The sequence below is a fragment of the Mirounga angustirostris genome, unplaced genomic scaffold (assembly GCF_029215605.1).
Source record: "Mirounga angustirostris isolate CCGP_5_RB_7025 unplaced genomic scaffold, mMirAng1.0.hap1 SCAF_13, whole genome shotgun sequence".
In the NCBI taxonomy this organism is placed as follows: Eukaryota; Metazoa; Chordata; class Mammalia; order Carnivora; family Phocidae; genus Mirounga; species Mirounga angustirostris.
In genome coordinates, this window is record NW_026991721.1 from 104,308,818 (window position 1) to 104,329,083 (window position 20,266).

Consider the following 20,266-nt stretch of genomic DNA (forward strand, 5'->3'; position numbering starts at 1 on the left):
GGTGCAGAGTGTTGACAGCAGAAGAAACTATGCATGTGTGACGGGGGGCGGGGTACGTGGGAACTCTCTACTTCCTGCTCAATTCTATGAACCTGAAATTGCTCTAAAATAAAGTCTGTTTTTAAGAAAATGTCTGGAACCACTGGGTTAGAGAATGTGAAGAAAGGCCACTGTAGCTAGAAACAGAAATCCACAAGATGGGGGTGGCTCTTAGTTACGGTCAGATAGGTAGGCAGAAGCAAAATTACCCAGTGCCTCCAAGGCCTAGAAAAGGAGTCCATATTTTATCCTAGTTGTACAGGAAAGCCACTAAAGGTTTTTAATATTTCTTCCTTCCGACCTTATTAGAAAAACTACCTTCCTCCTTGGGAAAATCCTAGGGCTCTTACTTTGGAACCCCTTATTCTCAGAAAACACAGAAGGGCGCCTGGGTGGCTCAGTTGGTTAAGTATCCAACTCTTGATTTCCGCTCAGGTCATGATCTCAGGGTGGTGTGATCGAGCCCTGTGTCGGGTTCTACGCTGGGCATGGAGCCTGCCTAGGATTCTCTCTCTCTCTCCCTTTGCTCCCTACCCCCTAACCCTGCTCCTGTGCGTACGTGCTCTCTCTAAAAAGATAAAGATAAATAAATAAATTATAAAAAAGAAAACACAGAGTCCATTTTCCTGTGTATTCAACCATTCTTTCTCCATGGACTCCTTCCCATTACGCTTATATATACTCCAGTCACTCCCATCTTTTAACAGGATCCCTCTTTCCCTTCCCCTTAAAATCAAAGCTTTTGAAAGTGCTGTATTTGCTAATCCTTTTCCTCACTTGTCACTCATGCTTTCACACCAGTCTCTTACAGAACTGAACATCATCAACCAACAGACTCTAATTGCCATGTGTAGAATAATTCACCCAACAACAGCAGATACACATTCTTTTCAAATGGATATGGAGTACTCACCAAGTCAGACCTTATCCTGGGTCATAAAAGAAATCATAACAACTGTAAATAACTTAGATGATAAAAAGTATGTTCTCTGACCATAATGTAATTAGACTGAAAACTATAAAAGGGAAAACAAAACAAAAAACCACGAAAATACCCCCCAAAAATTGGAAATTAAACAACATACTTCCGAATAATCCAGAGGTTAAAGAAGTCTCAAAAAAAAACTAGAACATATTTTAAACTGAAGAAAAATGAAAATATAACATTGCCAAAATGTGTGAAATACAACAAAGCAGTGTTTAGAGAAAAATTTATTATATTAAATGCACATATGAGGGAAGAAGCTCTCAAATCAATGACCTAAGCTTCTATCTTAAGGAACTAGAGAACAAATTAAACTCAAAATAAATATAGGAAAAGAACGAATAATAAGATGAGGAAATTAATAATGAAAGAGACAATATCACTACAGAGCCTACACACCTTAAAAGGATAAAAAGGCAATAACATCTGAGAACAACTCTAAGTTCCTATATTCAACAACTTAGGTAAAATGTACAAATTCTTAACCAAATTACCAAAGCTAACTGAAAAAGAAATAAACTAAATATTCCTGTATCTATTAAAGAAACTGAATTCATAGTTAAAAACCTTCAACAACGCCCTCCAAATTCAATCTAGTAATATATAAAAAGGATAATACATCATGCCCTAGTGGAGTACATCCTGGGAACACAAGGTTGACTTAACCTATGAAAAATTCATCAGTGTAATTTAACCTATCAAGAGACTAAAGAAAAACCCATAGGATTATCTCAACAGATGAAGAAAGAAATTTAACAAAATTCAACATCCATTCATGATAAAAACCATGAGGAACGAAAAACTGAAGAGAAAGTCATCAACCCATCCTGACAGCTACTATCATGTTTAATGGTTAAACAGTGAATGCTTCTCCCTAAAACCAAGAATAGAACAAGGTGTGCTCTCACCACTCCTATTCAAAATTATACTGGAGGAAAAACTACAAAACTCCAAGAAGGAAACACAGAGGAAAAGTTTTATGATGTTGGATTTGTTAATGATCTCTTGGAAATGACACCAAAGACCAAGGTAACAAAAAAATTATACAAATTACTTGTACTCATCAAATTTAAAACTTTCGTATATCAAAGGACACTATCATCAGAATTAAAGGCAACCCATGAAATGCAAGAAAGTATCTGCAAACCATACATCTGATAAGGAGTTAATATACAGAATATATAAAAAACTCCTACATTTCAACAACAACAAAACAACCCAATTAAATTTGCCCAATTAAAAACTGGGCAAAAAATGTGTTTCTTTCCCAAAGATGATATACAAATGGCCAGTTAGCATGCAAAATATTCAACATCACTAGTCATTAAGGAAATGCAGATCAAAACCCCAATGAGATACCACTTCACACACATTCACATTAGGATGGCTGACATCAACACAAGAAAAAGAGTACGTGTTGGTAAGGACGTGGAGAAACTGAACACCTGTGATTCCTGGTGCGTCCATAAAACGGGTAGGGGATGCACACCTTGTGGGAAACAGTGCGGGGGTTCCCCAATAAATTAAACAAAGAATTAGTCTATGATGCAGCAATTCCACCTCTAGATAAATACCCAAAAGGATGGAAGAAAGGACTCAAAGAGCTATGTGTACGCTCACGTTCATAAAGTATTATTCATAAGAGCCAAAAGGTAGAAACCACTCAAGTGTCCAATGACAGATGAATGGATAAACAAAATGCGGTATACACGTACAAGTCAGTCTTAAAAAGGAATAAACTCTGAGATGCACTACAACATGGATGAACACTGAAGACAGGAGTGAAATGAGGCATTCACAAAAGGACAAACACTGTTAGGACCTCACTTACAGGAGGCAGCCAGAGTAGTCAAGCTCACACATACAGAAAGCAGGAGGACTGTCAAGGGCTGGGTGGGCGAGGGAGGGAGAGTTGTTGTTTAAGGAGGACAGCGTTTCGGTTCGGGAAGATGAACAAGTGTTGGAAACGGAAGGTGATGGTTGCACAACAATGTGGATATACTTAATGCCACTGAACTATATACTTAAAAATGGTTAAAATAGTAAATTTTATGTCATGTACATTTTACCATTTAAACAAATCATACTGAAGGTCCCCGCCAATATAATACAGCAGAAAAAATTAAGTGGAAGTCACACTGCTCAGAAATGAAGGGGGGAAATGCAGATAATATATGGCTGTCTAAAGAGAAAAATCCCACGGAAGCTACAAAAGAGTTCCTAGATTTAATAAGTGATTTTAGCAAGGTCTCAGAACACAACATCAATAACACAAAAACCACCTGTATGACAGCAATGAATATGGAAACCGAAATTTTTAAAAACTACACAATTTACAAACTACTGCAATATAAATCTAATATATAAATTCTGTATGCTAAGAATCATAAAACACTGATTTCTTTAAGTCAAAAAAGACCTAAACAAATAAAGAGATACATCATGTTCACAGATTAGAAGATTCCATGTGGTTATGAAGTCTGTCCTTCCTATCTGGTATGGATGGAGGTTTCTGTGGTTTGGCCTGCGTGACTGACCACCCCGACCTGCACGTGCACAGGCAGGCTAAGGAATGTTGTTTGTGAGACTTGTGCTGCATAAGTGACCTTGGGAGCTGGCTTCCAGGTCAGAAGTGGCCTTTCTGGTCTGGACACTAAGAGCTATAAATTTTGCCTTACATCCCCTCCAGCTCCAGGCTGGGCTGTCCCCCCACCAGCAATGGAATCTGGGAGGGGAGGCAAACACACCTAGCCCAGGCTCCTTGAATATGTAAAGACATGATAATACAGGAATGTGACTAGCTCCAAACTGCACGTACAGAAATGTTTAACTCCAAACCCTGTCCTCTGCCCTACAAATACAGCCCTTATGGGGATGGTCAGTTGGAAGTCTCGCCTGTGGGGAGGACGCTCTGCCCAGGCCCTCCCAATCGAGACTCCAGCCGGGGCTTCCCCAGCTAATGAGGTCGGATGTTTTAAGTGCCCAATTTGATGTAACTCTGTCTTAGTCTCCTTTACTGCTTACTGTTGTTTTCATCTATGCATAGATTTTCCTTTTCTTGGGCGCCTGGGTGGCTCAGTTGGTTAAACGACTGCCTTCGGCTCAGGTCATGATCCTGGAGTCCCGGCTCCCTGCTCAGCAGGGAGTCTGCTTCTCCCTCTGACCCTCCCCCCTCTCCTGCTCTCTCTCTCTCTCATTCTCTCTCTCAAATAAATAAATAAAATCTTTAAAAAAAATAAAAAAAAATTAAAATTAAAATTAAAAAAAAGATTTTCCTTTTCTTCTGTTTCTATTAGATTTTTATATCAATAGTGTTTTTCCCCCTTCAAAACTGAGAATATAGCTGCTATGAATCTTTTCTTTAGAACACTTCCTTCAGTGTTCAATAGATTCAGTGCAATCCCTACCAAAATTTGAGCAGAGCTTTTTGCAGAAATCAGTAAGCTAATTCTAAACTTTATATTTGGCTTGGCCTCAGGGCATCTTCTCATCCCACTCAAAACTCTCCCTTTACACAATCTTACCTCTAACTGTGGGTTCCATCAACACCTCTACCAAAGATGTATTTTGAACAAAAACTTCACTTCTTCAGTACAGTCCTCACTAGAGAATCAAGTTTCAGACAAGGGAGCTAACTAGCAAGATAATTCAATCAAAGGGCCGGTTATGAGAAGTGGCAGTAATAAGCCCAAAAATAGAAAGAGGATTTCAGAGAACATGTGAGACACAGGATGGCAACTACAGCCAAGGACCGCCTTTGTTCGGGTGAGTCCTGTGGTTAGAAGCACTAATCAAAAATATGCAAACCTCCTGCATATTTAGGATGGACCATGGTGGTGAGAGACGTGTCACAGTGTCCTGGATATCACTAGCCTATTCTCGGCTAAACTTGTTGTGAGGGTCAAGTTTGGGACACAGCCTCCCTCTCGCTAAGAACAACAAAGGGCGGGATGACACCTAAGAAATTCATACAACAGCTAAGAAGGCTTTTCACTCATGTGGGAACAGAATATACTGCAGGGCCCTGGTTAGGTCTCGGTTTTACCGCCCACACATACCTTGTTTTGAAATGAGAAACTGACAATAAACAATACAGACAAGTGTCTTTTCATTTCATTAGCACAATTTATTTTAAATACTTTCCATGAAAAACACTGAGCTTCTAGATTTTCAGAGGTGGCTGTATTAGAAGACTTTGACAATGGCTTAGAGTCACTTCATTAAAGCCAAATCCCATTTTCACCCATTGAACCCACTCAGACAGAAACGGTCCACCTCTGAAATCAATAAACTCAAATGTTTCAGTCTCTGACCATAAGTTCCTTCCTTTGTGGTTCCTCAGTACCTTTCACCTAGAAGTCAAAAACAGTAGATTCCTCCCTGACACCCACTCTACTTACATTATAGTCCCTGGGTCCTATACATCCTAGTCTACTATTTTTGACCCCTATTACACCTTACAAGTGACCTGCTAAATGCCTAATCCAATGGATACGTCTGTGTTTTATCATTTCTACCACACTTAAAATGCCATACGCCTTCCAACCTGAAACTCTGCTGCTTTCAGTTTTATGACACCTCCTCTCCTTCTTGGTTTTCTTCTTTATCTTTAATCATGGTTGTTTAATGTCATTGATCTGAGAACTCACGGAGCCCAAACATATCTATATTATAGTGCATTGTAATTTTTGGTTTACTCGTTTCTTCCGCCACTGGCCTGTGAAAGACTCGAGGACAGGGATGGCTTCTTTGAATTGTGTCGTTCCAGTTCTGATCGAGACAATCACTTAGGAAGTCCATAATAAAGGAAACTAAGGGCTGGATCCTGAAGTATTCAATTTTACTAAGATACTGTTAAACTGCAAGGTCACTTGGGGGATACAGATTCTGACCAATCTTTTAGTGACATTTCATTTCACAGAAAAAATTCACAAATAACAAACTTCAAAACATACCTAGCCACTGTTGCTGAGATATTTCACACCAGTATTTCCTCACTGAGAGAACGTCCTTGAGCAGAATGTTGCTACAATCCGCTCCATAAACAGCACCATTAAATGAATCTTTCACTGTATCCATGATATAATTCAAGAGTTCTTGACATTTTAGTCTGGGTGCTCCTATTTAAAAATAAACAAATAAAAACATATAAATCTTAAGAAACATAAGAACACTTGGAATTGCAGCTATATAAATAATCCCATATGGGACACTACTATTAACTAATCACTTTCTCATGGAGCAGGGATTAGCAAACCATGGCCCACGGGCAAAATGCAGCCAGCTGCCTGTTTCTGGAACTAAAGTTTTCCTGGGCCACAGTCATGTCCGTTCATTTACATACTGTCTAAGGCTACTTCCATGTTACAACAGCAGAGCTGAATAACTGAGACAGAAACTATATAGCCTGAAAAGTCAAAAACATTGACTGGTCCCTTTACAAAAGAAGTTGGCCGATCCTTATGGGAATATATAGCAAAAACAATCATCCATCCTATCCTTAAAAATTCACAATTTCTGGCTCTAGACCTAAAATGATCCAAAGTTTCTTTTTTTTTTTTTTTATTTGAGAGAGAGAGTGAAAGAGAGAGAGCACAAGAGGGGGGAGCGGGAGAGGGAGAAGCAGACTCCCTGCTGAGCAGGGAGCCCGACGCGGGACTCAATCCAGGGACTCCAGGATCATGACCTGAGCCGAAGGCAGTCGCTCAACCAACTGAGCCACCCAGGCGCCCCTGATCCAAAGTTTCTTGGTACTTTACAAAGAATGAATTCATTAGAATAACCTAAGACTGTAAGGAGGATGGGGCACCTGGGTGGCTCAGTCAGTTAAGCATCTGCCTTCGGCTCAGGTCATGATCCCAGGGTCCTGTTCAGCAGGGAGCCTGCTTGTCCCTCTCCCTCTGTCCCCCACCCCCAAATCGTGCACTCTTTCTTTCAAAAAAAAAAAAAAAAAAAGATTGTAAGGAGGGTATTTGGCTTTGAAAACCAAATTACTTTCATATCATACAAAAGCATTTGTGGCATAAATATGTAAGGCTGTAATATTTCCAGTTTTATTTATTAGAGGTCCTAAAAATTCAGTATTAATGGATATATTCTTTAAGGCAACAAAAGGACATTTAAAAACTGTCTCTTATTTTCAGCAAATCACACTATTAACAATCACACAATATTAACAATCTTAAAACGGCATATAATGTTTTTTATTATAAGCTATGAACAGATCACAAGTCATATATATATCTGATTATTTTCTATATATTTAGCGGTTTCTTATGAGGAGTTTAACATTTTCTTATCAAACTATGGTAAATAAGTAAACACTGACATAATTGTGTATCATTTTTACTTGTGGCTTATATCACACTTTCAGGCACCTGACCAATGATGAAATGTCCAATCACATTCCTCTGCTGTAACACCCTGTGCCCCTCTCTTACAGTCCTTACAACATTCTCTTAACTGATCTGCTATATTATAACATCCCTAAGGAATTAATTATTCTCTGTAAGGTAACACAGCCCGGTAAGTGTACTAAATAGTATTTGCTTAGTAAACATTTATTAACTGCATAAATTAATGTCACAATAAAATCATATTTCCCTATGGTCTTAATCTCAACAAATTTCCTTCCTCCGCCAAATTTGAGAAAGGTTTCAAGAATTATGCTGACATTCTTTTCTACGAAAATCCACCTCCAAAGGACAACTACCTTGGCTAAAGAGAATTTAAGGAACCTCATAAAACTTAACATTTTACAAAGCTGGGTTTTCTCTTCTCTAGGCTCCATCTGTGCTTCGTGCAGAGCAAACACCTACATAAAAGAACAAATGATATTTGCTTATTGCTTCCTTCCCAGCTGTCTTTTTGGAATCTGTTTCTTTCATCATACCTTGAATACCAACGCTAAGTCTGGACATGTGTTTAAATTCCCATCAACTCCCCAACTCTTTGAAAAACATAAAGTGAGATGATATGATAGTAATGCTCTGGTTTTGTTCTGAGATTAAAGATGTTTAAGTTACAAAGTCAAACTTGAAAGAAGCCTCAAATAAAAACACGACTTTTCAACCATTTAAATAATCTTTTTTTTTTTTTTTTTTTTTATTTATTTATTTGATAGAGAGCGACACAGCAAGAGCGGGAACACAAGCAGGGGGAGTGGGAGACAGAGAAGCAGGCTTCCCACCGAGCAAGGAGCCCGATGTGGGGCTCGATCCCAGGACCCCGGGATCATGACCTGAGCCGAAGGCAGACGCTTAACGACTGAGCCACCCAGGTGTCCCCCATTTAAATAATCTTAAAGTGATAATTTCATCTAGTCATTCCTGTAAACCGACAGTGATACTTTCACATTTCCCAATGTGATCCCCACTGTTAATTTTGCAACTGAAGGTTTTTTCACCGTAAAGCAAAATCACACACTGCAAACTTTTCTGGTGGGCAACAAATGGGCTTGGGTATCTTTCTCTCAATAACTCTGCAAGTACATATTAAAATCTTTTAAGAACCCAATGTTAGCAGCCAAAAGAACAAATTTTAATAAATGCAGGGCTATTATACTGGGCAAAAGCAGGTGCAGAGTATTTCAACGTAGCTTTCCTCTGTCTATGCCGGAGTCCCTGACACGGGCTTGCCACTGTCCAAACTGGCACCTCAGAGCTGGAAAACTAAATTTCTGCTAAACCATTGCTTTTGAGACTCAAGTCTCATACCACCATTCCGAAATATCATTCACTAACCATCTATATCCTTCTACTTAATAATGTTTACCAACACGGCTTTCCTGATTCTTTTTATTTCATTAAGTTTCTTATTTCAATTCCAGTATGGTTACCATATGGTGTTATGTTACTTTCAGGTGTCCAACAGAGTGATTCAATGGCTTTTCTGATTCTTAAACTAAACCTGGTATCACAAAGCCACATCTTTATATGTGAAGAATAAACAAAGTCTGAGCCCACGAGTCCCTAAACAAACACTTCTACTTCCTGCTTTCAGCGTTGTATGAAGCCAATTTCTTTACATAAGCCTACTGGAATCCTGAACTTTGGGTCAAAAATATCAACTCTTTAAAATATCCACCGCCCCAGTTCAAAACACGAAATATGTGGCTCGGCAAGAGCAAAAAACCACTGGGTATTTTTTTTTTAATCAATAGCGGGCATAGTGTTACTTAAGAGGGTGGGTTTTGACTGCCAAGAAAGCTAATGCTCACTCTGCACCAATCAGAATATAGCTATAATTAAGTCCTACACTAAACTGAAGAAAATTCAGAAGAGAGTGACACAAAAACTAGGTCATATGAGCTGAAGGAAGTACGTCTGCTTAGAGAAAACAACTCAGAGGAAATGTCACAGCTAACTTCAAATATCTCAAAGGATATCATTCTGAAAAAATTTATTAGGATTTTTCTGTATTATATCAGAAGACAGAAGCAGTAACAAAGGAGACAGGTTTCACCACTATTAAAGCTATTCCAAGATAGGAAAAAAAGCCTAAAAGGTATGTTCGATCATTAAGGCTACACCTAAGTGCTAGGAACAAATAGAGGGGATCCAAGAAGAATGCGTACTTGGAATACTAATTTTTTAATCCTTCCAACCTGGAGACTATCATTCCATGCTTGCATAAATTCCTCCAAATATTTGAACCGATCATATATTAAAAACCATTATATGCACTAGAAATTAGAGTTAGCACCCAACTTTTACCTCACCATATTCCGACCAAACTCGTGCAACAATAACCTTTTAAACCAGCTATTTATAATAAATAATAGCACTTACTTTTATTTGCACATTTGATGAAGTACTTGACCAAACTACTGATTTCTTGCATCTTTTTCTGCCTAGTGGCTTGTGTTGAGGCTGATACACTTGGTTTCGCTGTTCGCAGACATTCTGTTTCTTTCTGAACATATTTCTGCAAAAATCTTCAAGAAAACAAAGTAGAATTTCAGAAACTTTTTAAATGCTTAAATTATTACAACAGTTTGAAAAGTCCTTTATGCCACCACAAAGAGAATCTCTCAAGCCACAATGCTGCAATCAATGTACCAGCTAAATAAAATAATTTCCTCTTTCAAGGCCTCAGCCCCACAATACCAATTTAAAGTCTGTTCTGCAAAGTTCTAGACTGTAACCTCCATGATTTCTGGTTGTTTTACTGCTTGTTTTCTCATTTTATTATTAAAAGCTTACAATGCTATTAGGGCTCTCAGTTCTCTCTTGTTATTTTGTACACAACCCAACCCTTTCCCAGGTAGTTGGCAATGTTTCTAGCCTTTGAATGAAGCCTGCCTAGAAGATATTCATGATTAGCTGGAAGTGCCAGGTGCCTACTGGACCTACCTGATCAGCTTATGCAAAATAATACTCACCTTTAGATAGCAACTATTTTTGTGGTATTTGAAATTAAGTAACCAGAGAAAAAGAAGCATGCATTTTTTATGTTATCTGCACTGAAATCTGTAAGTCCATCCAGTACCAAGTAAGTGGTAAAAATAAAAGTTCTAAACACTTAAGAATAAATGAATATACTTCCCCCTTGACTGAAAATGGTATTTCAAGCTTCCCAGTATTCTACATTAGTTTAAAATATTTTATTCATTTTTCCTAAGTTTTACAACCCATTTCTAGTTACAAATGGACTTCAGAATGCACAAACAATGAATCATGGAACACTTCATCTAAAACTACTGATGTAATGTATGGGGATTAACATAAGAATAAAAAAAAATTAAAAAACAAAAAAACAAATGGACTTCAGAGTTGAAAATTATATCTTAATGTAAAAGAGCATCAATTCTGTTTGGCATTCCAGTCCAGCAATCAATTGTCTTTCCAACGCCTGATTTTTTTAACTGCATTCCTATAGAAATTATTCTGTAATTGTTTTCTTAATTATAATTTAGTATGTAGCAGTTACTCAGAGCAATATTTAAAGATATAAAAGTAATAATAAAGCATTTATAACTTAATTTTATTCTCAAATTTGAAATAGTCTTTTTTATTTTATTTTTATTTTATTTTTTTTTGAAATAGTCTTTTTTTAAATAAACTCCTGAATGAACAAATATGAAAGGAATTATCTCTAATCTTGAGTGAGATCTGAGAACTTTTACTGAAAAATGGCTTAAAAACTTTAACTTTTTCTATATGAACATCCTTTAAAAATCATGTTTCAGATAAATATTAAGCACCAACTTTATATGCAAGGCACAACAATATATAGGAAGCAAAGATAAATAAGACCAACATACACAAAAATATCACAACAAATAAAAACAAAGAGAAAAATAAAGACAGTAAAAAAAAAAAAAAACCAAAAAAAAAAAAAAAACGAGGATGGGGGGCGCCTGGGTGCCTCAGTCGGTTGGGCGTCTGCCTGCCTTTGGCTCAAATCATGACCCCAGGGTCTTGGGATCGAGCCCTGCATCAGGCTCCCTGCTCGGCAGAGAGCCTGCTTCTCCCTCTCCCTCTGCCTGCCACTCTGCCTACTTGTGCTCTCTATGTCTCTCAAATAAATAAATAAAATCTAAAAAAAAAAAAAAAAAAAAACGAGAATGGAATACCTAAAAACAGCATCCCAATTCAAGTATTTGCTTTGTTTGGAATCTGAATGTCGATCTAAATGTTGAACAGTTTCAGGATCCCGAATCAGGCGCTTAAATTTCTCAACTTCTTTCTGAAAATGAAAAAGAACACAGTAATGGGTTGCCAATCACACACTCATTTCAAGAAAAGATTAAATTTCAGTAATTTACTACCCTTCGTTCTGTAGCTCTATCATGTTCTAGTTGACGGCAGCAAATAAGCAGATCATTAAGTGCTAAACTCATGGTTCAGAATTTCAAAAAGCACATCACTGTAAAAAAAACACACAAATGCAAAATTACTTCAAATTGTGGTATTAATATATAGTCAGATCAAACTGTACAATTAGAGGCACGTTATGATCAAACATACAATGATTTTTCTTAACGTTTCCATATTCAAGTGAGATTTTCTTAGAGTATATCAAAACAAAGCCCCAACATGCAAATGGGTACTTATGTGCAATAGCAGGATAAAAATAGAAAACATATACTTTATTGTTCTGAGACCTTTCCTAAGAAACATGATAATTAAATTAAAATGTAAAGATCAACAGAAGACAGCCAGATCAAGAATAAGGAAAAGAGGGGCACCTGGGTGGCTCAGTCATTAAGCATCTGCCTTCGGCTTGGGTCATGATCCCAGGGACCTGGGACAGAGCCCTGCCTCAGGCTCCCTGCTCTGTGGGAAGCCTGCTTCTCCCTCTTCCACTCCCCATACTTGGGTTCCCTCTCTCTCTCTGTCAAATAAATAAATAAAATCTTAAAAAAAAAAAAGAATATGGAAAAGAAAGGAGTGCCTGGGTCTCAGTCAGCTAAGCACATCTGACTCTTGGTTTCCGCTCAGGTCATGGTCATGAACTCGCAGTGGTGAGATCAAGTCTCCGCGACGATGAGCTCCATGCTCAGCGCAGAGTCTATTTCAGATTCCTTCTCTCTCCCTCCTCCTCCCCACCCCCCACCCAGAGTGCATGCGCACTCTCTCGAAAATAAATCAATTTAAAAACCTTAAAAAAAAAAAAAAAGAGCATTTAAGGATTTAACACTGACCAGCTTAACTATTTAACTCTTAACCATTTAACTCTTACATGGAGTGACAAGGTATGTCATTTGCTGAGCCAAAAGCTGAAATTGCTTATGCTTTGGAATTGCTATGTAGGAGGTTATCAGAGCCAGTAAGCCTTGCCTAGCACTTAAGTCTCAACTGGCTTTATGGTTCTCATTTAAAACATAAAAATACAAGGACAATTATGCTCCTGTGTTTGTTTTTTTAAAGATTTTATTTATTTATTTGACAGAGAGAGACACAGCGAGAGAGGGAACACAAGCGGGGGGGAGTGGGAGAGGGAGAAGCAGGCTTCCCGCCGAGCAAGGAGCCCGATGCGGGGCTTGATCCCAGGACCCCGGGATCATGACCTGAGCCAAGGGCAGATGCTTAACGACTGAGCCACCCAGGTGCCCCTCTGCTCCTGTTTTAAAAGGGAATCAAATACTACAGTACCAAAAATAAACTACATTTTACTGTGCCTTAATGCCACTGCGGTAGCACTCCTCCTCCTATGTTTTCGGACATATCAAACCTTCCTTTGATAACCATTAAAAAAAATTCACATAAAAAAAGCATTTTGTGTCGTTATTTCTGACTCTTGTTACAAAGAAGTTTCCTTTTTGTTAGACTATAAATGTTTACAAACAAAAAAACATGCTTTTTTTTGTCCTTGACATATCTCAAGAGGAAAAAGGGGAGTCCTTTTCCCATCCATTCATATAAACTCCACTCATTCTTTAAAGATCAAGTATGTATCTTTGCTGTTGTTTAACTCAGTCGTAAAATTGGAACTGAGAGACCACATCTAATCTTTCTATAAAGGAAGAAATCCGTCCTACAAAATTATTTAAACACTCATTTTAAACACTCAGTGAGAGCACACTACCTAACAAGCCTACCTATTTCATTGGTAGGTAGCTCTAATTCGCTTCTCCATCTTTATTCATTGGTTGTTGTGACTCTTTTATCCCTATTACAACATCCTTTACTTTGCTGTAGATTATAGGTTATTTACCCAAAGGTCTTTTTCATTTGAATGTAAACTTCTTGAGGAAAAGGGCTATTATTTTTATTTTCCATTCCTTATGGTTTTATCTAGGTCTCTTTCCCCTTCATAGTCAATCTTGGTTTAAAACCCTCTTGATTGAGTCAATAAGGAAAATAAAACTGGGACTGTAAAAAATGAAAACACCTTAACAATATCCATATCCAAAGAACCATAAACATAGGCATGTTTATTTCTAAGTATACTGAAGATGTTATTTATAACGTTAAAAAAAAAAATGCAGGTTTACTGACCATGTGACACTTCAGAAAGACGCAGCCCCAAACTTCCTTTTTTCTTCTAAAGCTGTGGTTTTTCTATTTGTCTCCTTCTGTGTTCCTCTCTTCCGTTTCTCAAAGACTGATTACTTTGAAGAAAACCAAACAGTCAGGAAACATTCTTTCACTGATACATGCAAGAATATTTACAGGGCCACTACTTGTTTGAGGTACTATGTCAGAGATAGCTAGACATAATGAATTAAACAGACACAACTCCTTCCCTTCTGGAGTCATAAATGGTGGGGGAGAGTGACAATACACAAGTACACTGAAAAATCAATGCCTAATTCCAAAGTATGATAAATGACTTAAAGGAGGCAAATACACAATAACAATGAAGAGGATCGCTTTTGCTAAACTTCCAGGGAACACATCTCAGCAGAGGTTACAACAAAGCTAAGGTGTGAACTGGCGCCAATCAGAGAAAGAGCTAGAGGACCAATATTTTGGGGAAGGAGACTAGTACCACCCAAAGGTCCTAAGATGGCAAACTTCATGGTGTGTTGAAGGAATTGAAAAAACCAAAGGAACTACAGAGCAGTCAGAGTAAAAGAGGAAACAGATAAAGTTGAATTCAATTGATATATTAACCCAGAACTAAGCCCCCTACCAACATGCAACTGAAACCATACATACTTCCTGAACAACAGTCTCTTAAGTGGCAAGTCCAACCTTCCTTTTTAGATTTCAATCAAATTGGTGGCTTTGCATAATTTGACAATGATGCTTCCATCGCATCTTCCTGCATCTAATTCTGCCCTTGGCATGCCATTTTTTTCTGGAGTAATAGTGTGGGCTCTGTTGTTAGATTATACTGTTTCAAATCCTGCCCCTGCCCCTTACAGGATGTATAACCTTGGACACATTAGCCAATCTCTCTAAACCTCAGATCTGTCAACGATAAAATGAAAAACAATACTAGAACTTCCTTCAGAGTTATTGTTAAAGATTCATGTACGGATTTGCCACAGTGCCTGAACACAACAAATGATCAATAAATGTCACAAATCACCATTCTTCCCTTCGTTTCCTAAGTCTCTCTTGATGGTTCCCTCTTTCACCCACACCTGCAAGACTATCTGTCAGGGCGCCTGGGTGGCTCAGTCGTTAAGTGTCTGCTTTCGGCTCAGGTTATGATCCCAGAGTCCTGGGATGGAGCCCCGCATCGAGCCCCACATGGAGGCCCGCATCGGGCTCCCCGCTCCGCGGGAAGCCGCTTCTCCCTCTCCCACTCCCCCTGCTTGTTCTCTCTCTCGCTGTGCCTGTCAAATAAATAAATAAAATCTTTTTTTTTTTTAATTTTTTTTTGAAGATTTTATTTATTTATTTGACAGAGAGAGACACAGCGAGAGAGGGAACACAAGCAGGGGGAGTGGGAGAGGGAGAAGCAGGCTTCCCGCAGAGCAGGGAGCCCGATGCGGGGCTCGATCCCAGGACCCCGGGACCATGACCTGAGCCGAAGGCAGTCGCTTAACCAACTGAGCCACCCAGGCGCCCAAATAAATAAAATCTTAAAAAAAAAAGACTATCTCTGTCTCCCTACTTCCCACCCGATGTTCTCCCAGTGTGACCTCATCCATCCCTAAGACCTCAACATGCTGAAAATGCCCACATTTATTTCGTTCAACGCCAGACCTCACTCTTGAGCTTCTGAAACCTTCCACGCTTTGTGTCTTTACACGCATTTCTCCTCCTGTGTGGAGGGCCCCCACCATCCTCCTCCGGGGGCAACTGAACAACTCGAGGTCTCCTCGCAGAACCTCATTAGCTCCTCTACGATCGCGGTTCTCCCTCAACGATCACCCTGAGCTCTAAGAGTCCTTTTACTTCTCGGTACCTGGTAAAAACAGCAGCGAATGCTCTTGAGGGCTCACCACGGGCAAGGATTCCCTCCAGTGAGACAGGGCAGCGCGGGCACCCACATGTGTGCCAAAATTCCAAGTCCAGCAACGAAATTCCTGAGTCCGTGCTCTTAACCACGCCACTCTAAGCCTCAGGAGATGCTCGTGGGTTAAAACTAAGCAACAAAAGGGGGGGAAACATGGTTAGTCATCTAGTTAAATCGGGGCCTTAAAATGGCAGGGACAGGGGACGCGCAGGAGCGTGCAACGGGGCATCTGGAAGAAGGTTCGAGGCTAAGTCCGCTAGGGGCTCGGAGAGAGGGCGGGAGGGAGACGGTGCAGCGAGCAGGGAAGGTCCGCGCCAGAGCAGCGGGCGAGACCGGTCGTCGGGGGGGGGGGGGGGCCGGCGCCGAGCGGCTCGGACACGCCTGCAGCCCCCGACGCAGAAGCCACCGCCCGCTTTCCACACCCCTAACGGTGCACTCGCACAGCCAACGCGGAATTTCCTAAAGCGGCGGCGGCTGCAGCCTAAATCCCGGCTCCACTCACTTCCCCCCCGCGGCCCCAGCGCCTCCAGCCAGGTGGACACCCACTATTCCCGCTTCCGGTTCAAACGCGGCGTGACCACGCAGCCCGGATCTCCCGAAGAAGAGGTGAGGGTCACCCGGAAGCGGGTACCATCTGCTCATGCGCGCCGACCCCCGCACGCTCTGCGTCCTTGCGCTCGCTCGCCTCAAAACATTCGGCTCTTCGGGGCAAACGCTCCTGCGCGTTACCCGCCAATGGCGTGCGTCCTTGCGCCCGCTGCCCGCCCCCTGGCTCCGGCCGCTGCGCCTGCGTCCCACCTCCTCGCCACCTTCAGCCCCACCCCTCAGAATAGGAGAACGGAAGTGACGACAGTTCCGAGGGGGACGGAGGCGGGTTTCATTTCGGCGCCTTTCTTTCTCGGGCGGAAGCGATTGGCGGACGCGGGGCGAAAGAGGCGGGACAAATTGCCGCGGGTTCAGTGCCGCCACTGGAACCGGGAGATGCGGCGCAGGAGCTGTCGCTGTGTTGGCTTTTACCTGAGTCTCGTCTCCTGTGGCGGTTCCTGCTGCGGCTTCGGTCATGTTGTTACCGTCGGACATAGCGCGACTAGTACTGGGTAAGCGCGGGCGCGGGAGGGACGGGTAGCGGGCCCGGCTGAGCAGGACGGAGCGACCTTCGGGGCAAAGGTTCTCCCCGCGGTGGGGAAGTTGGGGCTCTGCCTCCCCGCCTGCAGGTCGAGACCTGCGGCGGTTCCCCTGAGCCGGGCGCTCGGGCAGCGTAAGCCTCTTTGTGTGCGGGGGCTGCGCTCCCCGGAGGCTGCGTGGCGGGGGGAGGGCCGAGGAGAAGCGCGGGGCGGAACACCTGAGGCCCGGGTTCGGAGGGGGAGCCAGGCCTGCACGCCTGGTCGGGGCCCCCGGAAGGAGACTTGTCAGGGCTGGGACCAGATTAGGGAACACGAGGACGTCCCCGGGCCGGCCGGTCTCGTAGAGAGACCTTCGCGACGTCCTTCTCGTACCCCGCCCCGGCAACGACGAGTTTGGGGCGAACGGGGGTGATCGTCCCTGTCCATCCCTCGCCCTCCCTCCCGCGGTGAGTAGCCCAGCGCAGGGGGTCTGAAATGCCATCTGCATGTTGCAAGTAACTGCAGCCATTCCTCATCTGCCGACCGGCCAGAGATTTCAGAGGAAAGTGCCTTCCAGGTGAACGTGTGCTAGTCCTGCTGGTTCGTTCTTCCTCCATTTGAGGACGGTTAGTGTCACGGGTCTGTCGTCAGGGAGTACTGTCCGTGTGGGGAAACGGGTTTTGTGGTTGCGTGTCCCCGGGAAGAATCGAGAGGGTCGTGCTGCCGGGAGCGAGAGCCCTCGGAAGCTCAGACCCCGAGCCGGCGGTGTGCAGACCTCGTACCCGACACCCCTGAAAGTAAATGGTAAATATCTGTGATGAAACTTCCCTTAGTGTCCGCAGGAATTACTGTCCTTACCCTATTGTTAGAAAAGTCCCATTTGTCTTACTTTTTTAAATACCCAGCCTTACCGGAAAACTGGCCTTTGTGCTCGGGGCTTTTGGTGAGCACATTGTGCAGGAAACAGGAGAGGGTAACGGTTGCACGGCCCTTTTTGGAGAAACTAGTGACTTGAGAGTTTTAATTAACATTTTGTTAATGTTAATCTTTTGCCTGCTTTATCAGAACTGAATTACCAGTAGTTATTCTCCATCTGTTTCTGTGAGAAAAAGCTGGCTGTCTTGTAATTGTTACATTTACTGGGATTATATGGAAACCCATTTAAAGTAGACTTTAACACTGTTCAAGGTAACATTGGCGTACTTTATTTTTTCCTCCTGGCATATAGTTTAAGGATTTTTGGGTTTTAGCAATTTGGTAATCCACTCCAGTTTCAGTAACTATAGTTTTTAATAGGGTTTCTCACCCTGGCCCTATTGACATTTGGGGCCAGGTAATTATTTATTATGGGGAGCTGTCCTGTGCATTGTGAGATGTTTAGCAGCATCCCTGGCATCTATCCCTTAGATGCCAATAAGACCCCACTCCCCCCCACTTATGACAGTAAAAGGAATGTCTCCAGGTATTGTCAGTATGTTCCCTGGAGGGTAAAATCATCCCTGGTTAATAACAACTGATCTTAAAGCAATATGGTTTTCTACCTGGAATAATTCACACCAAATTGTATTCTCCACAAACCAGCTGCTCTGCTTGACTCCTCCTGTTTTTAATGGATAAAAATTCCAAATTCATTGTTTCTTACCCTAAAAATTCTTTGTCATTCACATTCCATTTTAATTGCCACCAATCCTACTTAATATGCCCCTCCCTTGTGCCTTCTTTGGGACTTCTGTCATCGCTTCTGATATAGTCATGCTACTGATATTTACTGTTAAGAAAAATCTGCCTAAAGCATTCATACTACACGTATTCTAAAAGAAAAAATGGTGCAGTTATCAAAATTTCAAGTTTTGCAAAAGAATACATGATACAAAAAAAAAGGTCTCCCCACACTCATTCTTACTCTAATATTATGTCTTGAAGCTCATATCAGCACACACAGATGTATAATTCCAAAACTTAGAGGCTTAAAATTGTACCAGTTTCATTATTTTGTCATGATTCTTCTTTCAGTACCCCCTCCTTATCTTCACCTCTCTTTTTGTCTACTCCTTTTCTTCATAATGTTCTTTAAAGAAATCTTTGGGTGCTTAGTATCAGACACTGTTAAATGCTAAGAATAGAGAAGTAGTTCCCCTTAGAGTTCACATAATTAGGTTTCTTTACCCTCAGGCATGTGCCCCTCCCGCACACAAACCCCAAAATACTTTACCTAGACCTCACCACACATTCTATCTAATTCTATTTAATGCTCTGTGTCACCCTTTTACAAATCAAAGAATGAACTCTACTTCCCACCTGCCTTTCATTCTTCAACATACCATACTGACTTGAACCTCACTACACGTAACCAGCCCTTGCTCCTCAGCGATGTCCAGCAGTTGTCTTGCTGGAATCTCTGTAAATATTACACAGGCCAAAATACATCAAAGTGTTGCTTACTACCTTTGGGACACCACTTCGGTTTTCTCAGTGTGTTGTACAGGCTGCTCTGTGGAACTCACTCTGCCTGCCCCTCCTGCTTGATCTCAGCTTTTCAGTGTCTGCCCTGTGCTGTAGGCATGCCAGCTACTTGGGAGTTTCTCCAGATGGAAGCCACGGTCTCTGAAACCTTTCCTAGCAGGTGTAACTATAAATGTCTCCTTAAGTGCTTCAGCAGCCTTGTACCTCACTTCTGTGAAACCCTTACTTGACCATGTTTTAGCTTTGCTTGTGTTTACTTACTTTAGTGAAATATACATGACATAAATATATGCAACATTTTAGCCATTTTTAAGTGTACACTTTGGCATTGAGTACATTCACATTGTTCTGTAACCATCACCATCATCCACCTGTAGAGAACTTCATCTTCCCAAACTGAAACTTAACTTTTGTCCTCATTTTTCTTGATCTGGGATTAATAAGACAGGCTTTGAAAGTTCTTGGAAGCCCCCAAAACTGTAAAGGTTTACATCAGGTGGGGCATTTTTATGAGTGAAGGGGCCAGAACGTTTTTTGGATTTCTAAATAGGTTTGTTCTTTCTGTGTGAGTCAGAATCCATTCAGGAAAACTGAAACCAATCTGAGTATTTAACGTGGAAGGATCTAATGAGGGAATTGGTTACACTGGTTACACTGGTGATAGAAAAACTAAGAAGACAAGCAGCTTATGTGAGCCAATTTGTACAGCGGCAACGGCAGGAAGCCACTGTGATAATTAGAAGGATGAGGACTAGGAGAAATGAAGCAGTCCAGAGACCCAGTTCTCTCGCTGGAAGATGCAAAGTAGACTTTTCTG

General features: G+C 41.3%; 2 protein-coding genes across 10 annotated transcripts in view; one reads left to right on the plus strand and one right to left on the minus strand.

Moving 5' to 3' along the window:
* The window catches only part of ATM (ATM serine/threonine kinase), a 121,898-nt gene extending 105,329 nt beyond the window's left edge, over positions 1–16,569 (minus strand). For 2 of the 7 annotated variants that reach the window (XM_045895109.3, XM_045895112.3), the window contains exons 1-7: positions 16,386–16,521; positions 15,833–16,012; positions 13,969–14,081; positions 11,796–11,893; positions 11,601–11,713; positions 9,814–9,959; positions 5,980–6,144 (exon numbers count right to left, since the gene is read on the minus strand). In XM_045895109.3, the coding sequence (XP_045751065.1) occupies positions 5,980–6,144; positions 9,814–9,959; positions 11,601–11,713; positions 11,796–11,867 (496 nt within the window). In that variant the 5' untranslated portion in view covers positions 11,868–11,893; positions 13,969–14,081; positions 15,833–16,012; positions 16,386–16,521. Of the gene's footprint in view, positions 1–5,968; positions 6,145–9,813; positions 9,960–11,600; positions 11,714–11,795; positions 11,894–13,968; positions 14,082–15,832; positions 16,361–16,385 lie in introns of those variants that run through there. The other 5 variants (XM_045895110.3, XM_064577496.1, XM_045895111.3 and 2 more) reach the window with 5 other exon arrangements.
* Positions 16,570–16,778: 209 nt separating this feature from the next.
* LOC123857850 (protein NPAT) overlaps positions 16,779–20,266 on the plus strand; it is a 57,011-nt gene continuing 53,523 nt past the window's right edge. For 2 of the 3 annotated variants that reach the window (XM_045895116.3, XM_045895117.3), the window contains exon 1: positions 16,780–16,980. In XM_045895116.3, the coding sequence (XP_045751072.1) occupies positions 16,944–16,980 (37 nt within the window). In that variant the 5' untranslated portion in view covers positions 16,780–16,943. Of the gene's footprint in view, positions 16,981–20,266 lie in introns of all 3 variants that reach the window. The other variant, XM_045895118.3, reaches the window with a different exon arrangement.